General features: G+C 35.2%; 3 protein-coding genes across 4 annotated transcripts in view; all 3 read left to right on the top strand.

The window, feature by feature from the left end:
* The first annotated feature begins 4,071 nt into the window (after positions 1-4,071).
* LOC136027709 (zinc finger BED domain-containing protein 5-like) lies at positions 4,072-4,821 on the top strand. The gene has a single exon (XM_065705162.1). It carries the CDS (start codon positions 4,072-4,074, stop codon positions 4,819-4,821), a length of 750 nt encoding a protein of 249 aa, XP_065561234.1.
* A 73-nt stretch (positions 4,822-4,894) lies between these two features.
* On the top strand, positions 4,895-5,731 carry LOC136027708 (zinc finger MYM-type protein 6-like). The gene has a single exon (XM_065705161.1). The coding sequence runs from the start codon at positions 4,895-4,897 to the stop codon at positions 5,729-5,731; it is 837 nt and encodes a 278-aa protein (XP_065561233.1).
* Positions 5,732-19,690: 13,959 nt separating this feature from the next.
* Positions 19,691-24,892, top strand: part of LOC136027185 (N-acetylated-alpha-linked acidic dipeptidase 2-like) — a 62,805-nt gene continuing 57,603 nt past the window's right edge. For both annotated transcript variants that reach the window (XM_065704194.1, XM_065704193.1), the window contains exon 1: positions 19,691-20,063. In XM_065704194.1, the coding sequence (XP_065560266.1) occupies positions 19,755-20,063 (309 nt within the window). In that variant the 5' untranslated portion in view covers positions 19,691-19,754. The remainder of the gene's footprint in view (positions 20,064-24,892) is intronic.

The following is a 24,892-nucleotide window of genomic DNA, read 5'->3' as shown; positions in this document are numbered from 1 at the left end:
AGTTAGTCAGATAGTTAAATTAGTTAGGTAGTTACATTAGTTAAGTAGTTAGGTAGTTACTCAGGTTAGATAGGTAGTTAATTTAGTAATGAAGTTGAGTTATTTAGCTAGTTAGTTAAGTTAGTTAGGTAGTTAACTTAGTTAAGTAGTTAGGTTAGTTAGGTAGTGAAGTTAGTTAGGTAGTTAGGTTAGCTAGGTAGTTAAGTTAGCACATAGTTGAGCACTTTATCTATTAAAATTTTATACAATGTAAATAAATCAAATAGTAGCATCTATTAAAGTATATGACTTTAAACCATCGAATAGTCAGTCCCATAATAAAAATCTACTAGCATCTCAATTGTCTTTTAGATTATTGATTTGTGGAAATTCGGGTAGTGGTAGAACCTATTTACTTTTAAATTTAATATATTATTATATATGTCAATAAAGATTATTTATATGCTAAAGATCTCAAAGAAGACAAATATTAAGACCTAATTCAACCCATAAACTGTTTAGAAGAAAAAATTGGACAGAATATATTGTTTGTAAGTCATGATAAAAACGATACCATAGAAGTTGAGACCCTAATCATATAAATTTTAGTTATCTCTGACGATTTTGTAACAGAAAATAATCAGAAAAACATTGAAGATTTAATCATGAGAGGTAGAAAACAAAATGCATCAACAGTATATATTTCTCAAAGCTATTTTGATACCCCTAAAATAATACAATAAGACTATAATTATTTTGCAGTTTTCAAACGTCTAATCCAATCGAAATCGATAGAATGAGACAAAATCATGCATCTGACCTTAAAAAAAGATAAATTTCTCAACTATTTTAATTAATCGTGTTACAAATAATCATGGATTTTTGCTTGTTGGTCTGAAAACGAATACTCTAAAATATAGAAGCAACCTTGATATAATATTAAAAAAAAAATCACTGGCTTGTTTTATATACTTCTGTACTATTCAATGAATAAAATTAGTTAATAAAGTTATTTGTATAATAAATGAATAAATTTGGAAGTTTAGGAAATAAAACCCCCCTAAAAACAACAGTGAAAGTAGATTACTCAATGATAATGGTAATCTTGATTTACAGGGTAAGCTCTTGATTAATTTAGGTGATGCGAAAATAGACAATGATACGATTTCTTTACGAAACATGAAAATTATAATAAACAATTTCAAGGGTGAAGCTATTAACGAACAAATTCTTACTAATTAGTATTTAAGCGAGGCTATTAATAGATTGAGTAAAATTTATCAATCACCTGATAATATATTTACTATAGTCGATGGTGACGGATTGTTGGTAAGAAATACTTTAAAAATAACAGAAGATACTATAAATGTGGAAAATAGAAGAATTGAAAATGTTTTAATCCCAGAAAATGGTGCAGATAAAGTTAATCGTTCAACGTTAAACCAATTTAACAAGAAATTATCAAATATTAAATCCTAAACAACCTTAATTTTAGTGAAAATATTAGCAAGTATGCTAAAATTTATCAATTACCTTACAGTATATTCATTAGAGTTGATGACAAAGGACAATTAGTAAAAAAATACGTTAAAAGTAATACAAAAAAATGTCAATGCAAAAAATAGAAGAATTAAAAATGCTAAAAACTCAAAAAATGGTGCATATGCAGTAAATCTTTCAACATTATTCGTACACTCGAAGGTTTTATAAAGTTATCAAACCATTTGGACAATTTCGAAAATGTTATAATAAATATATTTGAAAAATATTACGATGAAGCATTTCAAAAGTAATTGAAAGAAAGGTTGAAGTAAAATAAATAATATCAGATTTCTTTTTAAATAAAATAATTCACTAATAAATGACAAGTTTTATTGAGTATACAATTTACCTATCCCCTTTTCAAAAAAGAAAAGTTAAACAATGCTTTAAGGCTAAGCAGAAATTTCAAGTTCGTTTAAATTATAGCAGAAAAACAATATAAAACCCGTCCAATTCCTTTTAAACCAAAGACAAGTGAATAAAATAGAATGATTTAAGTAAGAAAAGAAACGATGTGATATTGATGATCCGTACAAACAGCTGGTCCAAAATGGAGGATTTTTACCATTTTTAATACCTTTAGCTGTTGCATTTTGAAAAGCTGTTTGAACAAATGGTGCTGCACCCTAAGGAAAGTGTGCAGGTAAAAGAAATTCCAAGCTGTTTGAACAAATGGCTGAAAAGCTGTTTGAACAAATGGTGCTCCAGCCTAAGGAAAGTATGCAGGTAAAAGAAGTTCCAAGCTGTTTGAACAAATGGCTGAAAAGCTGTTTGAACAAATGGTGCTCCAGCCTAAGGAAAGTGTGCAGGTAAAAGAAGTTCCAAGCTGTTTGAACAAATGGCTGAAAAGCTGTTTGAACAAATGGTGCTCCAGCCTAAGGAAAGTATGCAGGTAAAAGAAGTTCAGGAAAGCATTCATTTCGTCTGCAGGGGTTGATCTAAGTATTATAGGTAATGTTTGCCTGAAATCTCCCGCAAGCAATATTAATGTGCTGCCAAAGGGTTTCGAATTTCCTCGCAAATCTTGCAATGATTGATCCGGAGCCTCGAGCGATTTTTTGCGTGCCATTGTACACTCGTCCCAAATAATAAGTTAGCATTGCTGCAATACTTTACCCATCCCAGATGATTTGGAAATATTGCACGTGGGAGTTTCTATAGAATGCAAATTCAGAGACAATTTCAAAGCGGAATGAGCAGTTCTTCCACCAGGCAGCAACGTTGCAGCTATTCTGGACGACGTCAATTTTATCACAAACGTTTTACCAGTACCTCCTGGCGCATCCAAAAAGAAGATTTCTCCAACATTGTTATCGACACAATGCATTATCGTATCATAAAAGTCCTTTTGTTCAGATGCTAACTTGGAAATATTATTTTGTACATACGACAATAGATCACTCGTGTTGTAACTTTGTTCACGATCCAATTCTACACATGTCGAAACAGCAGCATTACGATTAGGTGAAGGCATTCCCAAATCCTGAAGAGGTTTGTTTGCCATACATACGCACAAATCTTCAATAATAACTAAAGTTTAGTTATAAATTTCTGATGTAAAATCAAAAGTTATATCTGACGTCTCTAACCGTTTTCGATGGAGTATATCCTCGGCCATTTTCGATTTATATTTTTCCCATAACTCTGTGGGAGCTGAAGGAGAGCAAGTTGTTAGTGTGATTCCAAACAATGCACGAATTTGACTTGGAGTTGATGTTTTGTACGCGTCATTGATGCAGTTATCCCAGTGTTGGTCATTCTCCAATAAATTCAAAGCTTGGCATGCACTACAGTAAGTGTCATGTATAGCAGAGCTTCTTAAACTGTGGGTCGCGACCCCCAGGGGGGTCGCGAGACTACTGACAGGGGGTCGCAAAGATCTGATACTTTTCAATCATTATAAATAAAATTTTAAAATTAGTATGCACACTACGTACAAAAATATAAATACAAATAAAAATCATACAAAATACTATTGTAGTTTTATTATAATTTTTTTTTTTTGAAAAAATTGGCAATGCAAAACTGTTATGTAGGGCCTATAAATGAAAATATGGAAGCAGCATTTAAAATAATAAATACAACGCGCTTCTCGATTTTCAACTGAAGCTACGACATTGATGTCTGGCCGCCGGCTTCAGTGTTTGCAAGATAACTTAGTGATTATAAGTACCCAGACGCCTCGTCGCCTTGGGCTTACAGGTTACACATTCTGATTGTACTTCAGTTTGGACTCAGCTTTGTCTTCGTTGTGACATGTGTATTTACTGTGTAATTTTCAGTTGGTGTTTTTAATTATTACATTAATGTTAAACTACATTTTGTTTAATTATTTAACCATCATGGATAAATGGCTAATTAAAATTCCAAATAATAAGTCTGCCACGCCGCCGCAACCAAGTTGCAGTGCTTCAAATCCGACTTCTAGCAAAACAAAAAAAAAGAAAATATGACGAATCATATTTGCAGTATGGCTTCACATGCTCTTCTCTCTACAATGAAGAAGAACCAGTGTGCTTAATTTGCAAAGAAGTTTTGGCTGCAGAAAACATGAAACCGTCAAAACTGCAACGACATTTGAATACTAAACATGCAACGTTATCAAAAAAGCCAATAGAATTTTTTGAGCGTCTTTTGCAAACATCAAATAAAGAAAAGAACACTTTGGAGAATTATGTTACTTTGAATGATAAATATCTATTGGCATCGTATGAAGTTTCGTATTTGATAGCAAAAACGAAAAAGCCTTTTACTATTGAAGAGCAGCTTTTACTACCCGCAGCTATAAGAATGTCTGAAATTGTTCATGGAAAACAGTATGCTGCTGAAATTAGTAAAATTCCATTATCAAATGACACTGTGTCCAAAAGAATTTCAGACATTAGCAATGATCAATTTCAACAGCTTCTTATGAGGCTTAAAGACAGCTCAAAGTTTGCAATACAACTGGACGAGTCGACAGGCATTTCAAAAATGGCACAGTTGTTACTTTTTGTAAGATATATTTATGAGGGAAGAATTCCTGAAGATATACTGTTTTGTCGTCCTCTGGAAGGTCATACTCGTGGAAAAGATATATATAAAAAAGTAAAAGAGTTTTTTGAAAAAGAAGGATTAAATTGGAAAAATTGTGTTGGTGTGTGCACGGACGGTGCTGCAGCAATGACTGGACAAGATCTTGGTTTTACAGCATTTGTTAAAGCTGGAAATGATCATATTACATTTACACATTGTATGATTCACCAAGAGGCACTTGTTGTTAAAAAAAATTGCACCAGAATTAAACACTGTGTTTTTTGATGCAGTCAAAATCATTAACTTTATTAAAAGTCGAGCACTTAATAGTCGATTGTTTAAAAATTTGTGCATTGATATGGATTCGGATTATACAAGTTTATTGCTACATGCTGAAGTTAGGTGGCTATCAAGAGGTCGAAGTTTGAAACGATTATTAACTTTAAAAGATGAAGTTCTTATATTTCTAACAGAGCAAAATTCTAATTTGGCCGATTATTTTCACGATAATTTATTGCTTCTCAAGCTATGCTATTTGGCAGATATTTTTGATAAAATCAATGATATGAATTTATCAATGCAGGGAGTCTGCATTAATATGTTCATGTTAAAAAATAAACTTGAGGCCTTTGTTAAAAAAATTCTTATATGGAAGAACAGAGTGGAAAGTGGATCGCTCGAAATGTTTTCATTTACTGACGAGTATATAATTAGTAACAATATTTCAAAAAAAGATACTCCTATAACAAAAATTATAGTTAATCATTTGAAGGAAATGGAAGTTTACATGCATAGGTATTTTCCCAATGATATCGATACACAACAATGGATTTGCAATCCATTTTCAGTTGAAATGGAAGAAATGAATTTTTTAAACTTAAAAGCACAAGAAGAATTTGCCGAATTAACAGGTGATACTACCTTACAACTCAGATTTTCTCAAGTGCCTGTGCATGAATTTTGGATAGAAATCAAATCAGAATATCCCCTACTATCGGATATGGCAATGAACAAATTACTGCCATTTTGTACAACATATTTATGTGAATCAGCCTTTTCCACATTAACTTACATAAAATCAAAATACCGTTCAACTTTAATAAACGTTGAAAATCTATTACGATCTGCACTAACTCAAATTGAGCCTAGATTTAATTATTTGTGTGAAAATAAACAATCACATCCGTCACATTAATATTGTTTTATGTTAATAATATGTTTTTATTAAAAAAAATTGTTACAAAAGTTTATTTTTTCTATTGAATATATAGATATAGTTTTATGTCATTCTATTTATTGTGTTTTATTACGACCGATATCCCGTCAACGTTTCCAATTACATATACGGGAAATGAATAGGCACGTATTCTTTAATCCTTATTTTATTTACATTGTAAAATAGTGCGATATTACATCTACGGTTAATATATATTTAATTATATGGAGGAGGGGGTCGTTTAAAATTTCCTAAGCTTGAAGGGGGTCGCTATATAAAAAAGTTTAAGAAGCCCTGATGTATAGTACCGTTTACAGTTCTCAAGTTCTTAAAGGACGTCGGACCGGTTACATTCACCAAAAGCAGGCGGAGAAAGAAGCATTCATGTTGATTGGGGTTAATGGTGTAGAGCCTTCCTATTGTGGTATCTTTGAAGATGGTAGGTTGGTCGTCGACTGACTTACCCTGTTTTCGGCGTTCAAATACTTTATTTTTAGCATTGCACGTGTAATACGAAGGCACTTCAGTATACAGCAGTTTTTTTTCACAAATAACCATTTTGACATAAGGAAAAGAAAGCAGTTAACGTTGTATCCGGTGGATTCTGGGCTCTTTGTTGTACGTTGGATTCCGAAAAATAAACACATTGACCATTCTGTAAATGTACCGCTAATTGAACAACAGCTGGACTTCGTTAATGTATTGGAAATGAAAGAATTCGCCAAACAGCTTCATTACTGCTTATGTATCTTCCAGCCTGATATTGTACGATTTCATCGAAATCACTGATTTCGGACTGCAAGCCAAAATTTGCTATGTCGCTGCCTTTGGTGACGTATTTGCATATGTATTTGATTGCCTTTACGGAGTTACAGTATTCAACGTTTATGTGTGCATTAAATATTTTTGACAATAAAGGTGAATATGGAACAACCCACTGATTATCTACTTCGATGGTGGTACCGTTATGCTTCTTTTTTATTGCCGTTTTACCGCCATCTTCAGTAGATCTTTTTCTATAATGTGGGTAACCATCATTGCCAGTAATTGTGTTGGGTACTAAAAGCCGAGGATATTGCTTTGTGCACCTTCCTTTGGCCATGCATGGTGATTTTTCATTCAGTGCACCGAGAGGTCCATGTATCATATTTTGTACCACAATATCATATAAGCCCTTATCGACATTCTCATCAGGAATTTCAGCGGAAATCACATCGTCAATTCCATTAGAAGAAATTTCATCAAACAACCATATTAGTATATGTGCTTGTGGCAATCCTCGCTTTTGCCATTCCACTGAGTACAACCATTATTGCACTGATCCAAACACTTAAAGTTTTACTATGTTGTTTATCAGTGATTTCAACTTTTGCCGGAAGACACGGGCCATAATATCATGTCTATGAACCGCTGATTGTCCTTGAAGTAAAAGCTGCTGTATCTTGTCCCAAGATTGATTACATGTAAATGTAATAAATAAATCTGGACGACCATAGACGGCATATGACGAAGGTAAAATCGTTAATCTTTCAACGTTAGTGGTATTACCGTCATTTACAGCTGCATCTCGCAAATGAATGTATTGTTCAGAGCGGAGCTTGGTCTGATTCAGACCAATAAATAGCAAACGTTCTAATTCAATCTTTGCATACATATCAACGATGTATTGGTGAAACAATTGACGGCATTTTAAAATATAATTGTCTTCATCCTGACAAATCATTAGTCTATAGACAGAATAATTCATTGCGCTGCATTTCTTATCCATTTGTTTGTTAGTCGATGGATCTATCAATTTATGATTAAAGTGATAGCCGTCGGCTCCATCTCAAAAAAAGATAGAATATTGTAGGGCATCCTAGCATCGATGAGTTTCAGCAATTCTTACCAACTGAGCGTTTCGCTTATGAAGAATAATATCTCGAGGTAAAAACTGATCACCGACCATAAGGATTGCCACTTCGTCGATAGTTGGAGCATTGTATCTACGCACATGTTGGCCAGTAGGCGTTTTGTCAGCGGAAATAACAATTTTATGCGTATCAGTAGGGATCAAATCGATTGCTGTTTTGAAGAGACGCACTAAATTATTATTTTCGTGGAAAAGATGTTGCAACTGGGAAACGATAGCCCTTTCAACGTCGGGAGAAATTTCGCAGCGTGCATTCAATTCAGAATTTCTATCATTGATGAAGTACAGTTGTAAATACTTATGATTCTCACCTGAGAATGGTAGAAGGGAAACTGCTCTATGATAAATTTGCCCTTTTACTTTGAAAGTAGGCATAAATTGATCTTGATTTTCGATTTGGGTATCAAACGACGTCATTTGGAAACATGAGTTATATTTTCTGATGTTTAACAAAAAACGCTTAGATTCTGACGTAGTTCCAGTAAGCAGTCTTCAATGGCTCTGGTGGTGCAGCCAGTTGAGGAAGTTTAACTTTTCCTGAGGCGCAACACATTCCCATTGTTTCACCATTAAATTTCAAGGCCTTGCAATAGGGACAAATTTTAGACATAGTCCCGATTTGAACACATCTACTCAAGCTATAAGCATCGACTGGACTGTACCTGAATGCCAGGCGATAATTTTCAGGTTGCTCTTGTGGTTCCTCGGCATGCTTTCCTTTAGCATTATCTCTTTGAGCCTCAAGCCTGTTTTCACGTTGTTCATATGATTCCTCGGCACGCTTTCTTCTGTTAATTTCTCTTTGAGCCGCGAGCCTGTTTTCACGTTGTTCTTGTGATTCCTCGGCACGATTTTTTTGTAATTTCTCTTTGAGACGCAAGCCTGTTTTCCCGCTGTTCTTGTGACTCCTCAGCATGCTTTCTTTTCTTACTTTCTCTATTAGCCGCAAGACTTTTGGCATTAACTCTTTGAGCAGCTTCCTCGGCTGTTTCTTCTGCCATTGTAGGATTTATACTAAAATTTTTCTTTTAATTAACTCTTTGAGCAGCTTCCTCGGCACGCTTCTGCCATTGTAGGATTTATACTAAAATTTCTCGTTGAATTAACTCTTTGAGCAGCTTCCTCGGCACGCTTTCTTTTGGTAATTTCTCTGTGAGACGCAAGCCTGTTTTCACGCTGTTCTTGTCATTCCTCGGTACGCTTTCTTTTCTTACTTTATCTATTAGCCGCAAGCCTTTTGACATTAACTCTTTGAGCAGCTTCCTCGGCTGTTTCTTCTGCCATTGTAGGATTTATACTAAAATTTCTCTTTTAATTAACTCTTTGAGCAGCTTCCTCGGCACGCTTTCTTTTGGTAATATTTCTTTGAGCCACGAGCCTGTTTTTATGTTGTTCTTGTGGTTCCTCGGCACGATTTTTTTTTGGTAATTTCTCTTTGAGACGTAAGCCTGTTTTCACGCTGTTCTTGTGATTCCTCGGCACACTTTCTTTTCTTACTTTCTCTATTAGCAGCAAGCCTTTTGGCATTAACTCTTTGAGCAGCTTCCTCGGCTGTTTCTTCTGCCATTGTAGGATTTATACTAAAATTTCTCTTTGAATTAACTCTTTGATAAGCTTCCTCGGCTGTTTCTTCTGTCATTGTAAGATCTATACTAAAATTTCTCTTTGAACCGCCTTCTTATATACTTATAATGACGTCATATACAAAGCCTTCGACGTCATGTACAAATCCTTTGACGTCATATGCAAAGCCTTATATACTTATAATGACGTCATATGCGGACAAACAAACACACATATGTGGACAAACACAAAAATTTGACAAACACACAAACTTACAACTAATTTTTATATATATAGATTTGGAAAGAAAATCGTAATCACTATTTATTTTATAGGTGAAATTTTTGGTCTATTTGCACCTAAGGGTTTTCATTCTAAAGCAGCTTCTTTTGAAAATAGATTTGAATAATTGGAAAAATTTGTGATTTTAAAGGTTATTGAAAGAAAATGGAAAGATGATAACAATTATTTAGTTACTGATAACGAACTATCCACTAAATATCAAATCATACTAAATCATTACATTTTATCAGTAGTATACATAAAGTATTGAATATAAGTAAAATATCCATCAAATTCTTATTTCACAAGACCTGCTTTGATCTTAAAGCTAATAATAGGAAACTGTAAAAATGTTGGGAAATTTCATTTAAAATGGTATAAATTCAATTTAAAGTTTGGTAAATTCAATTGATTTAATAAGTGTTCCAGCTCCTGTATCTTTTATACTACTCTCTTTGCTGTTCCTGTTATACAAAAAGTTATGATTAAACATGAATAAAAGATCATTAGAATTAAAAATGTTCCAGCTCCATAGCATAGAATGGTTTTAGCAGCCAATATTCAGTCCACCAGGAGTTTTCTATCTGATTGGGCCCCGCATTTGAAAGGGGTCTGAGTTACCATCAAAATGAACAAAACAATTTCGAAATTCTTAGCAAATTACTTTTGAAGGTAATGGATAAATTAGGGCAGAGAATGTTAGTTGAAGAAAATAAAACTTTCGACTTTTGAAACCTGTCATGGATTGGCTTCAATAAGTCCTTTGCAACGTTATTCAGTAATTTCCACTGCCCATTAAACGCAAAAATTAAAAAAAAACAATTAAAATAAGATTATTGAATGCAAAGCATAGGAGGTGTCCCAAATTTTCAAATAGCGTTTCAACACCTCTCATTGCCCTATTTACCTATCACCCCATATTGTTTGACCCCCACCCTTCAACCCTTGTTAGGGTTTCATATTAGTTAACCGTTGATACACTAGTTTTCATAGCATCAGCAAAAAAGCAATCTTATTTCTAAGTGACAGATCATTTTTAAGGTACCAATCAAAGTCAATTTAGAATTTTAACGATACTTGGATTACAATGATAATAATAACAGTAGTTTTATTTTTTACGGTCATACAAAAAAGGCAACAGTATAGTAAGGAAAATAGTAAAAAGAAAATGAAGACTGCTTCAGCAACAAAGAATAAAATTCAATAATGCCTTTTCCATTCGCACTCATTAGCCCGTTGTAGAGGTTTAAAATCAAATCATGTTTCAAATACTTTTTGTCAACACCTTTTTCACCAGATGGTAGAACAACAACCGGGTCTAACATATCTTGAAATCTTCAGGCAAATGAGTTTCTATGTTTCTGTTTGATTTGTGAAAAAATATGCCCTGTTAAAACGGTGAAGCAGAGAAACCAAGAATAACGTAAACCATAGCTGCATGAAGATATTTTAAATGAGATTGAGAATTGGAATTGTGCGATTTCCCCGATAAGTTAAAAAACACTAGGTTGAAAAAAAGTCACTACAGACCTTATTTTTCTAAATGCAAAAATCCCAACTAATATACGTATTTCGTATTTTGAAAATATAATGTGTGTAATATATAATATGTGTAATTTTAACACATGAAAAAACTTGAAACAATTTCTAAGTTAAAAAAGAAATTAAAATGTTCAAAATCAAAATAAATAAGATATACCTCAAAGGCTAAGCTCCTAAGCCACCCGAAGGCAGCGTTCATGCTCTTTATAATTTTTAATATTGCCCTTTACCATCTCCTGAAGGTTCAAGTTCAAAAATAATCCATGGATTGAATTCCTTAGTTCAAGAAAGGCTAGTAGGGAGGGTTGTTTTTTGGACTAAAGATGATTCATAATACACAAATACATTGGCGTAGCAAGTGCATGAGACCTATTGCTTAGAATGTATTGTTAAAAACATAAAAATATTATGGAATTGTTGGTTCAGTCTCACATTCGATTCCTGCACCAATCAAATAATTAATAAATTCAATGGAAACTTCGTAGAGGCCAATGGAAAGGGGTCGATGATACCCTCAGAAAAGAAAGACATATTGCCATCCTTAACTATAATAAAAATATTTCCATCAATAACTTGAGTTAAGTAGATGGCAGCACTGGAGAAATCACCGTTAAACCTTCTTCGCGATCTTAAACCATTAAGGAAGGAAAGATTAGTGCCTATGAGTGTGGTCGGACGTATTAATAGGATACCACTTATTTCATTTCATTATTAATTCATAAGGTGATATGTGAGGGTATTTGTTAATGTATTTCTGAGGACAATTTATCAACATCAACTTTATAGTTTAGTTGACTAGCTCATCATTCCTTTACCCTTTGGTGTCCCCAGTTCGGCCATTTCAAATTCTACACCAGTCAAATATACAGAAAAACTGCTTAGCCATCATGTTAAATCATTACGCAATGTGTTTCGAAATAGCACCAAGAAAGGAAGAATCTCTTTGTCCATGTTTTTCCAGAGTTCATTGTTCCTCAAGAGTACCTTAGGAAATCGCTATTACTGCGTTAGTTCAGAGTTCACTGTCCATGAAGAGCACCCTAGGAAATCATCATTAGCGGGCTTGTTCAGAGTTCATTGTTCCTCAATAGCGTTTTAGTATACAAATGTGTTTTTACACATATAATGCAGTAAATGTACGTAAGACGAGGACAGAAACAGCATTAGAACTGACTCAAATAATCTAAAACGGTGGCTTATATTTAATAAAACAAGGATATAAACATCGAAACATGTGGCAGGAACTGACCTATTTTATTTTGTCAACTATTACAAATACTGGGAATTACTGCAAATACTCAGAATGTATAATATTAATATAGTCATCTATGAAATGGACATTTGACAGAACTTGAGAATTTAATTATGTATCTAACACGGAAAAGCTTACTTTTAAAGTTTACAGATTTTTCCCCGGGTTTTCAAAATCTTTTTTTTTTCACATAAAAAATAAATTTCTATCCTCAAACAAAGGTACACTTAATAAGAACACAAAATAAAACACTGGTACTCAAACTGAACAACAAGACACAAGAAAATATTGTCCCAAATGAACTTTCAACTTTCATTTACTTTATCAAACTAAGTTCGCATAGAATTTGCATAGCTAGAAACCCAATAGAAACGTTTGAACGTCGTAAGAATATGTTTAAGAATAACTTGTGTTTAAACATAAGGCCTAAATAAAAATTATAATTTCCAATTTAAAGAAAAGAAGGATTTTTTTTTCTTTCACCAAAGCCTTATTTTTTCCAAAAATTATTCGATTCTTTTATTATTCATAATATATCAAAAGGAAGTAAATACACCTTTTTAGAAAAGTTGCTACAAAGCTTTCGTTTGCTATATTATCTTTCTATTATTCCTATCTCAAAGAAGGTGTTTCTTTTGTCTAGTTAATCAGCACAAAATCAATCTAAATCCTTATTTTCACTGTGACTTCTATTCCCAACACCGTTTATACTGACATACCATACCGATCCCTTACTAATCTCTATATTAGCCTTACTCTACTTATTTCTATAATAATAATTTTCAATACTCTCTATAATAACCTGGAGGATTATTGCTTCTTTTCCTAATATTGGTTTTTTGGGCAAGCACAAATTACAGTTTTCGTAATACTCTCGAACTTGTGCTCATTCTCTCAAATATAAAGATAAAGCTCACTCGTTCTAATGTCTTCTCCATAGACATGTGACCACCAATGAGTAAGTAATCATGAGCTAGTTTTATTGCCGAGGATACTACGACACTTAGCAAGACTAATTTAGCTGTTCTGGGGATCCCTTTGTCCTTGCCAACGCATCCTAACGGATAACAAGAAAGAATACCATCATTTAGAAACAGGCGGTCAAAAACATTTAACAGACAAGATGCAAAATTATTATCTACTATTCATCCAGGTACGGAACTCTTTTCCACCCTGTCGGCTGTCAATTTCCCATATATGGAACTCTTAACGTCAGCCGTTAACTCCCCAGGCACGGAACTCTTTTCTGCCCTGTCAGCTCTTAATATCCCATGTACGGAACCCTTTTCCGCAATGTCAGCCGTTAATTCCCCAGGTACGGAACTCTTTTCTGCCCTGTCGGCTGTTAATATCCCATGTACGGAACTCTTTTCCACCATGTCAGCCGTTGATTCCCCAGGTGCGGAACTCTTTTCCGTCCTGTTTGCTGTGGATATCCCATATACGGAACTCTTTTCCTCCATGTCAGCCGCCTTCCAGATAATTCTGGAATTATCTGGAATATACACCTGGTCCCTCGGTCGACCACAGTCCGCCCCTTCATCAGCCTTATCTCTTTCGACACAACGCCTCACTACGTCAGTGCCTAATAAATTATCAGTCATCTGGTCCTTCGATCGACCGTAGTCCACGTTTTCACCAGCCTCATTGCTCTCCACACTGTACCTCTCTGCGTCACTGCTTAGTAAATGTCTCATGTCTTCTGACACTACACCTCTCTAGCTCAGTGCCATGTAATATATATCCAATTTATCATCATATTTTTTTTCACTAAAATGTCTGCCTAAAATACTAATCTAACCCTTACATCCTATACTAAAAAAATCTACCTGTCCCCCGGTCACAATTTTCGTCAGTCCAGTTCTGACAGAGTCCTTTATTCTGTCCTGTACAACGAAATTTAGCATTTATGGTTGCTCTTACCATCGATAGGTGTATCGGTTATAATATACCCCGAAATATCTCCCATATTTATACTGGCATTTTCTTTGGCCATTAAACTACCCACAGTTGTCAAAAATTTTACGACTGAAATTGGATTATAACCCCGACTTGAAGAATCAAAATTCAAAGGGGCCTTTAAACCTTTACATTTTATTTCGTTCAAAAAGGATGAAGCAATGTCTCTATCAAATTCGGGACCTGAAGGATCTAAAATTGGAATTGTGCTCATTTAAAAGAAAAATTAATAACAAGAAATTAATTAGGTCAAAGCTGTAAAAAAAGGCGAAATTGTTACTAAGCACTCCTAACAGATTTGCTACTCGCGTGCAAACTTAAAATGTATGACTTACAATCGTAAACTGTCCTTCGACGTTCTTCACGTTTTTTCTAAAACTGGAATCTGGAGCAGGAACCAGGAACTGGAACCTATAACTGGAACCCTGGAACTTGGAACTGATGTTGGAACTGGAACCTGGAACGGATGTGGGAACTAAAACCTGTTATCTTTGACGATGGACAGCTACAGCTACAATTCTCAACTTCCGAAGTCAAACGATGAAAAGTTTCTTAGCACATACCAATAACACAATTGTGCACGAAGCGAAATGGTTTTCAGTGGATAGTCTCTACGCCACAATTACAGCTGACAAAGATGAATTTTACCAAAATTGGAAGGTAAAGAAGGAAGACGATGTAGGTGATTGGTCAGAAAAGAAATGTCAACTACTGCAAATACTGGGAATTACTGCAAATACTCAGAATTTATAATATTAATATAGTCATCTAGGAAATGGACATTCGACAGAACTTGAGAATGTAATTATGTATCTTACACGGAAAAGCCTACTTCTAAAGTTTACAAGGGTCTCATTGATCCTCAAGAGCGCCTTAGGGAATTACCATTACTGGGCTTTTACAGAGTTCATTGCTCTTCCAGATACATTAGGGGTAAATCATTGCGCAACTAACACTCAAGGCTAGAGACATCGGTTGTGCAAGACTTGATTGATCCTCAACGGCGACTTAGGAAATCGCCATTACCAGGTTTGTTCCGGGTTCATGGCTCTTCCAGTTACCGTAGGGTTAAATCCTTGCGCAACGAACATTCAAGGCCAGAGAAAGTGATTGTGCAAGAGCTCATTGCTCTTTCAAGTGTCTTAGGGGTTAAATCTTTGCGCAACTATCACTTACATCGATTGTGCCAGAGTGCGTTGCTCTTCCTGATGCCTTAGGGCTAAATCATTGTGCAACTAACACTCAAGCCCAGAAAAATCAGTTACATAAGAGTTTATTGCTCATCCAAGTGCCTTAATAAATGACCATGACAAGCGAGGGGCTAGTAACTTTTTATGAAAGAGGTATAGGCCCACCCTAAGTACTATGTAGATCACTACTGTTGTTCAACGGAATTGTAGTTTAAAGAATCACGCTATCCAGATAAAAAAAAACCTGCCGTTTTCTAGGCCCCACTTTGGGGGCGGAACATATATATATATAATTTTTCATACATATTATTAATCCCTACGCAAACATGCCTGCTTCAAGCAGTAAGAAATTGGAAAAGAAATTAATTAGTTTCCGAATGAAATTGCTGAATTAAGTGTTGCGTTATCTTAGAAAGTTCAAATTTTAGTTTTGAACTATTCAATTGATATGATTAAAAAAAAAAAAATGTATTTACGCAATATGCCAAATCTGTAATGTCATTTTTTCTTGTAATAAAATGCGTTTCACCAAATTATTTTATTATTGACTTGCAAAAGGATGAATCATTCATTTGCAAGTTCTAATTGTAATTATATTAACCTGATCTGGTAGCATATTACCTTTATAATGATTAAGTTACTCACTCAAACATTATAACAACCAAAAAAAGTGGTTGAATTTAATATCTAATTTGATCTTAAGTGCCGATTTTAAAGTGCCGAAACCCTATGAAAGTGTGAATTCTCCTGATGAGCCCTTGTGTTGGGTTGTTGCCTATGACTTATTTGTCTCTTCTCTTTTTTTTTAATGTTTGGTAAATGACGACTTACACTTACTGACGACACGACTGCCTGTCCATGGATTATTCTTTATGGTTGATTGTGTATAGCTATATAGCTATGCTGTTTGACCTGTGTGATTGTATGGATGAGTAGGGTTAAGGCCTCATTCAAGTGCTGATCTATATTAATCACTAATGTAGGAAAACAGTCTTCCTTTTCTCCTTCTGTCTTTTTTTTTTTTTTTTTTTTTTTTTTTTTTTTTTTTTTTTTTTTTTTTTTTTTTTTTTAATGTGCTTGTGTTGTTGCACTGGTGATTTCTCTTTTCATTATAGAATTGAAATTTATAATTTGAAACAATGTAATCGATAATACCCTAATTTTTTTGTATAATGTTTCAAATGTGCCATTTATTTTATTTTAGAAAACATTTGCTTCACTTAAAGTAATTTTGTCATAGATTTGGGAATGAATAAATTATTTGTTTTCAAGATGCTATTGTAAACATGTTGAATAGGTCTGTTAACATATTACCTTCGTATTGTTTCAGTCTTTCAGTCAAACATTATCACTGAAAAAAAGGCAATAGGGATTTATTTAGCGATTGAATTTTAGTTTTAATAAGAATGAAACATGATATGGCAATGACTTACATAGGTTATTATTGGGGCAATTGTATTGTGTATTTGAAAACACAAGAAGCATTGGCGTTACATATCCAATATCCCTCTCTAATAATATAAGGTCGCTGTAACCTATCGTATTGTTTGTTAATGTTTAAGATTATAAAATACCAAAAATGGACAGAATGTGATGTTAGTATGTAAAAAATTGTTTACATTTAATATTATAAGTAGACTATGGACGATGAGAAAGAAAATCTAATGAGTGGCTGAGATTGATTTTGATTTTGAAGTGATTAGTTTCCCATTCCCTGAAAGTAATATACACTCAAATATCACATATTCTGCGTTTTTCTCACAGTTACTTCGTTATGCAAGGATATGTAGTAATTATATTGATTTTAAAAATAGATGTAAAATCTTAAGCCAAAAATTGATATCAAGAGATTTTTCTGCAAATAAATTAACTTGGCAATTTAAAAAATTTAGTTTTCATTATAACGAACTTTTAAATAAATATCAAAAGAATTATCTGGAAATACTTAAAGAAATTTTCAATTAATTTCTGAGGTTCGACAAATGATGATGCGGCGCCATTTATTTTGAATTGTGTTTCTAATAGAGCGGATTTTTTTAAAAAATAGCCACATGGTAAAGATGAATTCTATAATTGTTTAGTTCATTAATTTTTTTTTTTTTGCAATGTGTTAATACTTGTGATTTGGTAAATTTTATCATATTTAGTTTACCTATTGTTGCTAAAAAGAGGGATATATTAACAGGATAAGCTTGTTTTGGTGTTACTTGGTTGTTTTACATTTGCTGGGTTTTTTCATAGGCATGTATTTTGGGGGTGATACCTGACACGGGGATGCCATGGATATTCTGTGGTAGCCACAACACTTGGCTGGGTAGAGAATTTAAAGTGGCGAAATCCTATAGGCCAGTGTATTCTCCTGATGGGCCCTTATGTTGGGTTGTTGCCTCTGAATTATTTGTCTTTATTATTTTTTCTATTGTTTGGTAAATGACGACTTATACTTATTGACGTCATGACTGCCTGTCCATGGATTATTCTTCATGGTTGATTGTGTTTGGCTATGCTGTTTGACCTATGTGATTGTATGGATGAGTAGGGTTAAGGCCTCATTCAAGTGCTGGCCTGTATTAATCACTAATTTAGGAAAACAGTCTTCCTTTTCTCCTTCTGTCTCTCTTTTTTTTTATGTGTTTGTGCTGTTGCATTGATGATTTCTCTTTTCATGATATATTTTGCTACATTTTCTCCTACAACCAAGGTTCCCTTAATTCAAGGTTTTAAGGATATGATCTTTGGCCTAATTGTGAAAATGCTGTTGCCGCTGTTAGGCTAGATTTGGGGGATACTCTACCTCTAAACCGTTTTTTGTTGTACCTCAGGCTGATTCTGGCTCAAAGGCCAATGGTGTAAGTTTCAAATTGATCAGGAACTTTTTCTGGCCACTCTGCCCTTCCTAAAATGTGTTATATTTTTGGCTCAGACAATATCACTACAAGTTATTAGCCAATTGGACACCCAAGACCAGCCCTGTCACCTTTTCTCCACTAAATAAATACTTGCAAACTGTTTGCGTAACTAGCAGCCCTCATCCCAGAGGCGGTAGGGTTATGTCATCCCCGAAGAAACACTTATTGTGCCTTTCAGTTGTTGCCAAAAATTGGCATTCTTAAAACCTTCATAGGATGTCTACTACCGCCTCCACTCCTAACTGAAGTTCTAAATCAGGCCTTCCTGGTGAAAGTGAGTACAGTAGGATTGAAAAGGATCGGAAGAACAACATGACGGAACTGTGTCACGTGTGGCGAAAAACTGATCAGATGAAAGGAAAATCTAGAGTTCAATTTGTTTCGTTATATTTTGTAATACAATTGATTTTAAGAATAGCGGTAATGTATTCAAAATGAAAAACGGTGATGCTGAAAGAGTGTAAATTTCAAGGTCTTTTGCAATAGCTCCTGTTAAAAAAAAAAAAAATGGTACTTTTATGATATATGACCTACCCCTCTAGTTGTTCATTCATTGAAGCATTGCAGAACCAGTTTTTTTGTTAGTTTCTTTCAGCTTAGCGTGAGACAAGACAGAGAGAAGTGACAAAATGGATGGAAAATATATAATTTGGGCTATATATTTGCATATTAAGGGGGGATTATCGGAGAGTATCAAGTTAGAAAACAATTTTTACTGCATAATATGCAGAATGATTGTACCTAACACATCAGACAAGCAGACCCGCTATATTTTACTCACGCCCCTTCCCTTAAAAACTCTAATAGCTTCTTTTCTCTACGTGGATCAGTAGCGACAATTGCATTTATTATTATTGGTGGTGGTTTTATTTGTTTTTAGTTTAGTGTTTTTCTTTTTATCTTGTGCTGAGGACGCCAAGTTTGGATACAAAGCTGAGGACGGATACAAAGAGTTTTATCTCTCTTTGTTGTTTATTGTCACGTCTGGCCAGTTCGGCTTAAGACCTTTCATTCGTCAGAAAAACATAATAGAAGAATATTAGGTAGGGCGTAGTTGATACAAGTACCAAATGAATAAAAATAAATTCTATAAAAAACCCAAAAGTGAACACTTTGCTTTAAATGTTCTATTTAAATGACAATGCTTTCAGTAATGTCAGTTCGCTTGTACTTAGTTGTAAACTCGCCGATAGACTGTCACGTGGTATCCTTAGTGTTTTGTAAATTAGTTTTCCATGTGAGTTTCTGAAATGATAAAGGCTCTGTGATAGATAGCTAGAATGAGCAGTAATGATAATCGTTCGAGATAAGACGCACAAAATATTACGTTCGTTAGTATTCCTTTGAATGTTCTAGAATACTGAGGAGTAACCCCTTTAGGTCGTTTTATTCAATGCAAATCTTTCGCTTGTTTACTTTATTATTTGTATCTGGAGCAAACTGCCAGACGTGTGAGAGGTCCTTTAGATTTTATGAGAAACAAGTAGAATGGGAAAACAAATTAATAGAGGAAATGAGTGCAAGCGAAATAGAGGCAAACTTGAAATATTTAACATCACAGCCCCATGTCGGAGGTACAAGAGCAGACTACGAGATGGCTCAACATTTAAAAGAAGTTTGGATGTCCCAAGGAGTTGACAATGTGGAAGTCAAGGGATACGAAGTGTTGTTATCGTATCCTCAAGAGGACAACGGGAGTGGGGTGAGTGCCCAGATATTTGTTTGTTTTCTAAGGTTCAAGTTGGAGAGTAAATAGGAACGCAAATAATGACTTCTTGCCGCGATCAACAGAACAGTTACTAAAGAAAAGATAAATTTGTATTAATTTATAGTTTTGTATGCTCTAGCAAAGAGAAATGTCAGTTTTATGAAGCACCGTGGTGTAGCGGCTCTTAAGAAGAAAACACAGTAATAAGAAAGTTGATAGTGTCATTCTCTTCCTCTGTGAATGCTCTTTCCAAACATAATGTTTACTACAATGTCAGGGCACCCCCCTCGGTCCTAACAGCAATAAGAACAGAAGAAATATTTGTAGGCCTAATATAATTCCCTTTGGTAAAGTGCAAAATACGCAGTAGGCCAATTCTTTCGGAAAGAATTGAGGAAAAAAGTTTTGGAAAGTTTTTTTTAATTATTTTGTTCGATTTTGATTGCAAAAAGTCTTTAAAAAACTCCTTATTTCCGAATAAGATTTTTTCAACATTAAACTTTCATCGAAAAATCAAAGTAACAATATCAAAGTATCTAAGTAAACAAAGTAACAATAAGCAACATGTAAACAACTTACAGCCACTGCACCGTAAATCAAAGTTACCACGAAAATCATTAAACCCAAGTATCAAAGTAAACAGCATCAAAGTAAGAATAATTAAGTTCCATAGCTCAGAGCCATTTTCTCGTGGCTTGAGGGGGGGGGAAGCATAGTTATTTGGCCTTTAAACTATTTTGAACTAAATGGCTATCTCCAAATTTTGACCGGATGCCCTTTGGGAAAGGGGGGCGTGGGCTAGTTGGCGATAGATCACTTTTGACTCTTAAAAAATAACTAGAAGTTTCTGTTTCTGATCAAATGAGCTCCATTCAAAGTTAATACGACCACCTCTTCCACAGAACCTTATATTCTAACAAAGGGCAACTTAAATAATTTACAATCCTTGCCTCGGGGGCTAGAAAATATTTATCGACCCCTAAGTTATAATAATTTGAATTTTAGACTATTTTCAACAAACTAGTTATTTCAAAATTTGACAAGATGCATTTGGAGCAAAAATGCACAAATGGGGGCTTTATTACTTTTTTTATCACTTTCAATTCTTAAGAACTTACAACTTCCATAAGTTACAATTCTTGCCCGGGGTAGTATGGAGGATTTCTCAACCCCTAATTTATAGTAATTTGAATTTTGAACTATTGTGGATAAAATGGCTATCTCAAACTTTTTATCGGATGACTTTGGAGGAAAAGGCGTGGTGAGGGTGGTAGACATCCTCTGATCACTTTTGATGACTCATAAAAAGGTAACTAGAACTTTCAACTTCCAATCAAACGAGCCATCTCTCAGGTTTATATACCTCTCCTTACATAAAACCGTATATACCCTCAGGACGTAGCTTACAGCACTTGCCCCCAGAATCTGGGGGATGTGTCGGCTCGGAAGTTTTTGTTATTTGATCTTTAAACTATTTTGAGCAAAATAGCTATCTCAAAATTTTGATTGAATCTATTTGGGGGAAAAAGTCCTCGGGAGGGTGGGCTAGTTGCCTCTGATCACTCTGATCAAGGGCACTAGAAATTCTTATTTGAAATCGAATGAACCCCTCCAAAGATTATACGACCATCCCTTCCATAAAAACATTTTATACCCCCAAGGCGCATTTTACAACACCTGCCCCCCGATTCTGGGGGGGGGCTGTTTTTATCCTTGGAGATTTTGTTATATTATCTTTGATATATTTTGAACAAAATGGCTATATAAAAATTCGATTTGACACATTGGGGGAAAAGAAGGTTCGAAGCGAGGGGGGGGGGGGCTATTCGCCATCGGATCACTTTTGTCTCTTAGAAGTTGAGTTATGAATTTCAATTTCTGATCATTTGAGTCCCCTACAAATTTTATACGACCACATCTTCAACAAAAATCATATACGTCCCCGTGGTATAAGTTACAACCCTTCCCCTTGCTCTGGGGGGGGGTATATTGACAACCATGTTTTTCTTATCTTATCGTTGGACTATTTCAAAGAACCTGGCTATCTAAAAATTTTCATTTGATACATTTGTGGCAAAGAGAGTGTCTGTGTCAGGAAAGGGAGAGTGTAGATGCCCTCCATTAACTTTTGACTCTTAAAACGTTAACTAAATCTTTCAATTAACAATCAAATGAGGCATCTTCGAAGTTTACACGACCACTCCTTACATAAAAACCTTATACGCCTCCGGGGTATACCTTAAAACACTTGCCCCGGGCTCTAGGGGGTTGGGTCGACCGGGGTCTTTGTTATCTGATAATTGAACATTGAAAAAAATAGTTATCTCAAAATTGGGATTCGGAGAATCAAATTCTATTTGCGTTCGGATTTCTTTTGACTCTTACAACGCCTGCCCCCGGGCCCTTGCAGGTTGTGTCGACACTGGAGTTTTTCTTATCTGATTTTTCAACTATATTTAACTAAATGGATATCTCAAAATCTTTATTAGATGGGTTTACTGGAAAAGGGCGTTTAGGGGCTTATTGCCCTTATATCTCTTTAGACTCTTAAAAAGTGAACTACAACTTTCAGTTTCCAATCAAATGAGCCCTCTGTGAAGTTTATACGAGCATCTCCTTCATAAGAACCATATATGCCCCATGGATATAAATTACAAGCCCTACCCCCGGGCCACGGGAGTTGTGTCTACATCGGAGTTTTTGTTATCTGAATTTGGAACTATTAAAACAAATAATGGCTATCTCAAAGCTTGTATCGGATGGATTTGGAGAAAAAAGGGCTTGGGGGACTAGTTGCCATCGTATCTCTTTTGACTCTTAAAAAGCAAACTAGAACTTTCAATTTCGAATCAAATGAGCCCGCTCTGAAGTTTTTACGAGCATCCCTTCCATAAGAACCATATATTCCCTAAGGTTTTACCGCGCCTGCCCCGGGCCCTGGGTGGTTGTTTCGACACAGGAGTTTTTGTTATCTGACCTTTGAATTAGTTTTAACAAAATGGCAATCTTAAAAATTTTTTCGGATGCATTTGTGGAAAAGGGGCGTGGGGGAGGGACTTCCCCCAAGACTGGTCCCGGTTCCTGGGGGGAGGGTTGCGTCGACACAGGAGTTATCTGACCTTTGAAATATTTTAACGAAATGGCTATCTCAAAAATTTTATCAGATGGGTTTGGAGGGAAAAGGCCTAGGGGGGGGGGGGGCTAGTTGCATTCAAATTAAATTTTGACTCCTAAAAAATGAAATAGAACTTTCAATTTCCAATCAAACGAACCCTCTTCGAAGTTTTTACGAGCATCCCTTTCATAAAAACCAAATATGACCCCATAACATAACTTGCGACGCCTGCTCCCTGGTCCTGGGGGTTTGCGTCGAAACAGGAGTTTTATCAGGCCTTTAAACTATTTTTTTTTTTACAAAATATTTATCTCAAAATTTGTAATGGATGGGTTTGGGGGGAAAAGGCATGGGAGGGGGTGGGTAGTTGCCCTAGGATCTCTTTTGACTCTAAAAAGCGAATTAGAACTTTCAACTTCCAATCAAATATCCCCCCCTTCCATAACAACCATATATTTTTCCAGGGCTTAACTTACAACAACTGTCCCGAGCGCTGAGGGATTGTTTCGATCCTGGAGTTTTCGTTATATGATCTTTGAACTATTTTTTTTTAATGGCTGTCTCAAAGTTCTTATCGGATGGGTTTGAGGAAAATAAAGTGTTGAGGGGTGGTGCTAGTTGGCCTCCGATCTCTTTTGACTCTTAAAAAGTGAACTAGTCTAATCAAATGAGCCCTCTCCGAAGTTTATACGAGAATCCCTTCTATAAGAGCCATATATGCCCCCAAAGTATAACTTACAACGACTGGCCCCGGTTCCTGGGGGGTTTCGTCGACACAGGAGTTTTCTTATCTGACCTTTGAAATTTTCCGTAAAACGCTATATCAAATTTTTATCGGATTAGTTTGTGAAGAAAAGAGCATTGGGGGGGGGGCTATTTGCCCGCGCATCTCTTTTGACTCTTAAAAAGTAACCTAGAACTTTCCATTTCCAAACAAAAGAGCCCTCTCTGAACTTTGTACGAGCATATCTTTCCTAAGAACCATATACGTCACCAGGACATAGCTTACAACGCTTGCCCCTTGGGCCCTGGAGGGTTTTGTCGGCACTGGAGATTTTTTTATTTAATTTTTAAACTATTTTTTTTATAAAATGGCCACCTCAAAATTTGTATTGGATGAGTTTGGAGAAAAAATGGCGTGTGGGGGCTAGTTGCCCTCAGGACTCTTTTGATTCTTGAAAGAGAACTACAGCTTTCAATTTCAAATCAGATGAGCTCTCTATAAAGTTTATACAATCATCCCTTCCATAAGAACCATATATGCCTCAAGGGCATAATTTGAACCCCTGCCCTCGGGCCCTGGGGTGTTTTATCGAGCCCGGAGTTTTTCTCATTTGAAGTCTGAGATATTTTTGACAAAATGTCTCTCTCAAAATTTTTATCAGATGGTTTTGGGGAGAAAATAATTTGGGTGGGAAGCTAGTTGCCCTCTGATCTCTTTTGTTTCTTAAAAGTGAACTAGAACTTTCAATTTTCGCTCAAATGAAAGCTCTCTGAAGTTTGTACGATCATCACTTTCATTTAAATCATCTATGCCCCCCGGGCATAACTTACAACGGCTGCCTTCGGGCCTCGGGAGGCTGTGTTGACGCCAGAGTTTTGTTATCTGACCTTTGAACTATTTTTAACAAAATGGCTTTCTCAAAATTTTTGCCGAATGTTTTTTGGGGGGAAGGCGTGAAGGGAGGGGCTGATTGCATTCGGATCT

Source organism: Artemia franciscana, chromosome 5, assembly GCF_032884065.1.
Source record: "Artemia franciscana chromosome 5, ASM3288406v1, whole genome shotgun sequence".
In the NCBI taxonomy this organism is placed as follows: domain Eukaryota; kingdom Metazoa; phylum Arthropoda; class Branchiopoda; order Anostraca; family Artemiidae; genus Artemia; species Artemia franciscana.
The sequence above is the reverse complement of the archived record's forward strand: the minus strand, read 5'-3'. Positions and strand labels throughout refer to the sequence as shown.

Excerpts from the sequence above, each read along its gene's own strand:
- LOC136027709 (XM_065705162.1), top strand. The coding sequence starts at position 4,072 with ATGAAACCGTCAAAACTGCAACGACATTTGAATACTAAACATGCAACG.
- LOC136027708 (XM_065705161.1), top strand. The coding sequence starts at position 4,895 with ATGGATTCGGATTATACAAGTTTATTGCTACATGCTGAAGTTAGGTGG.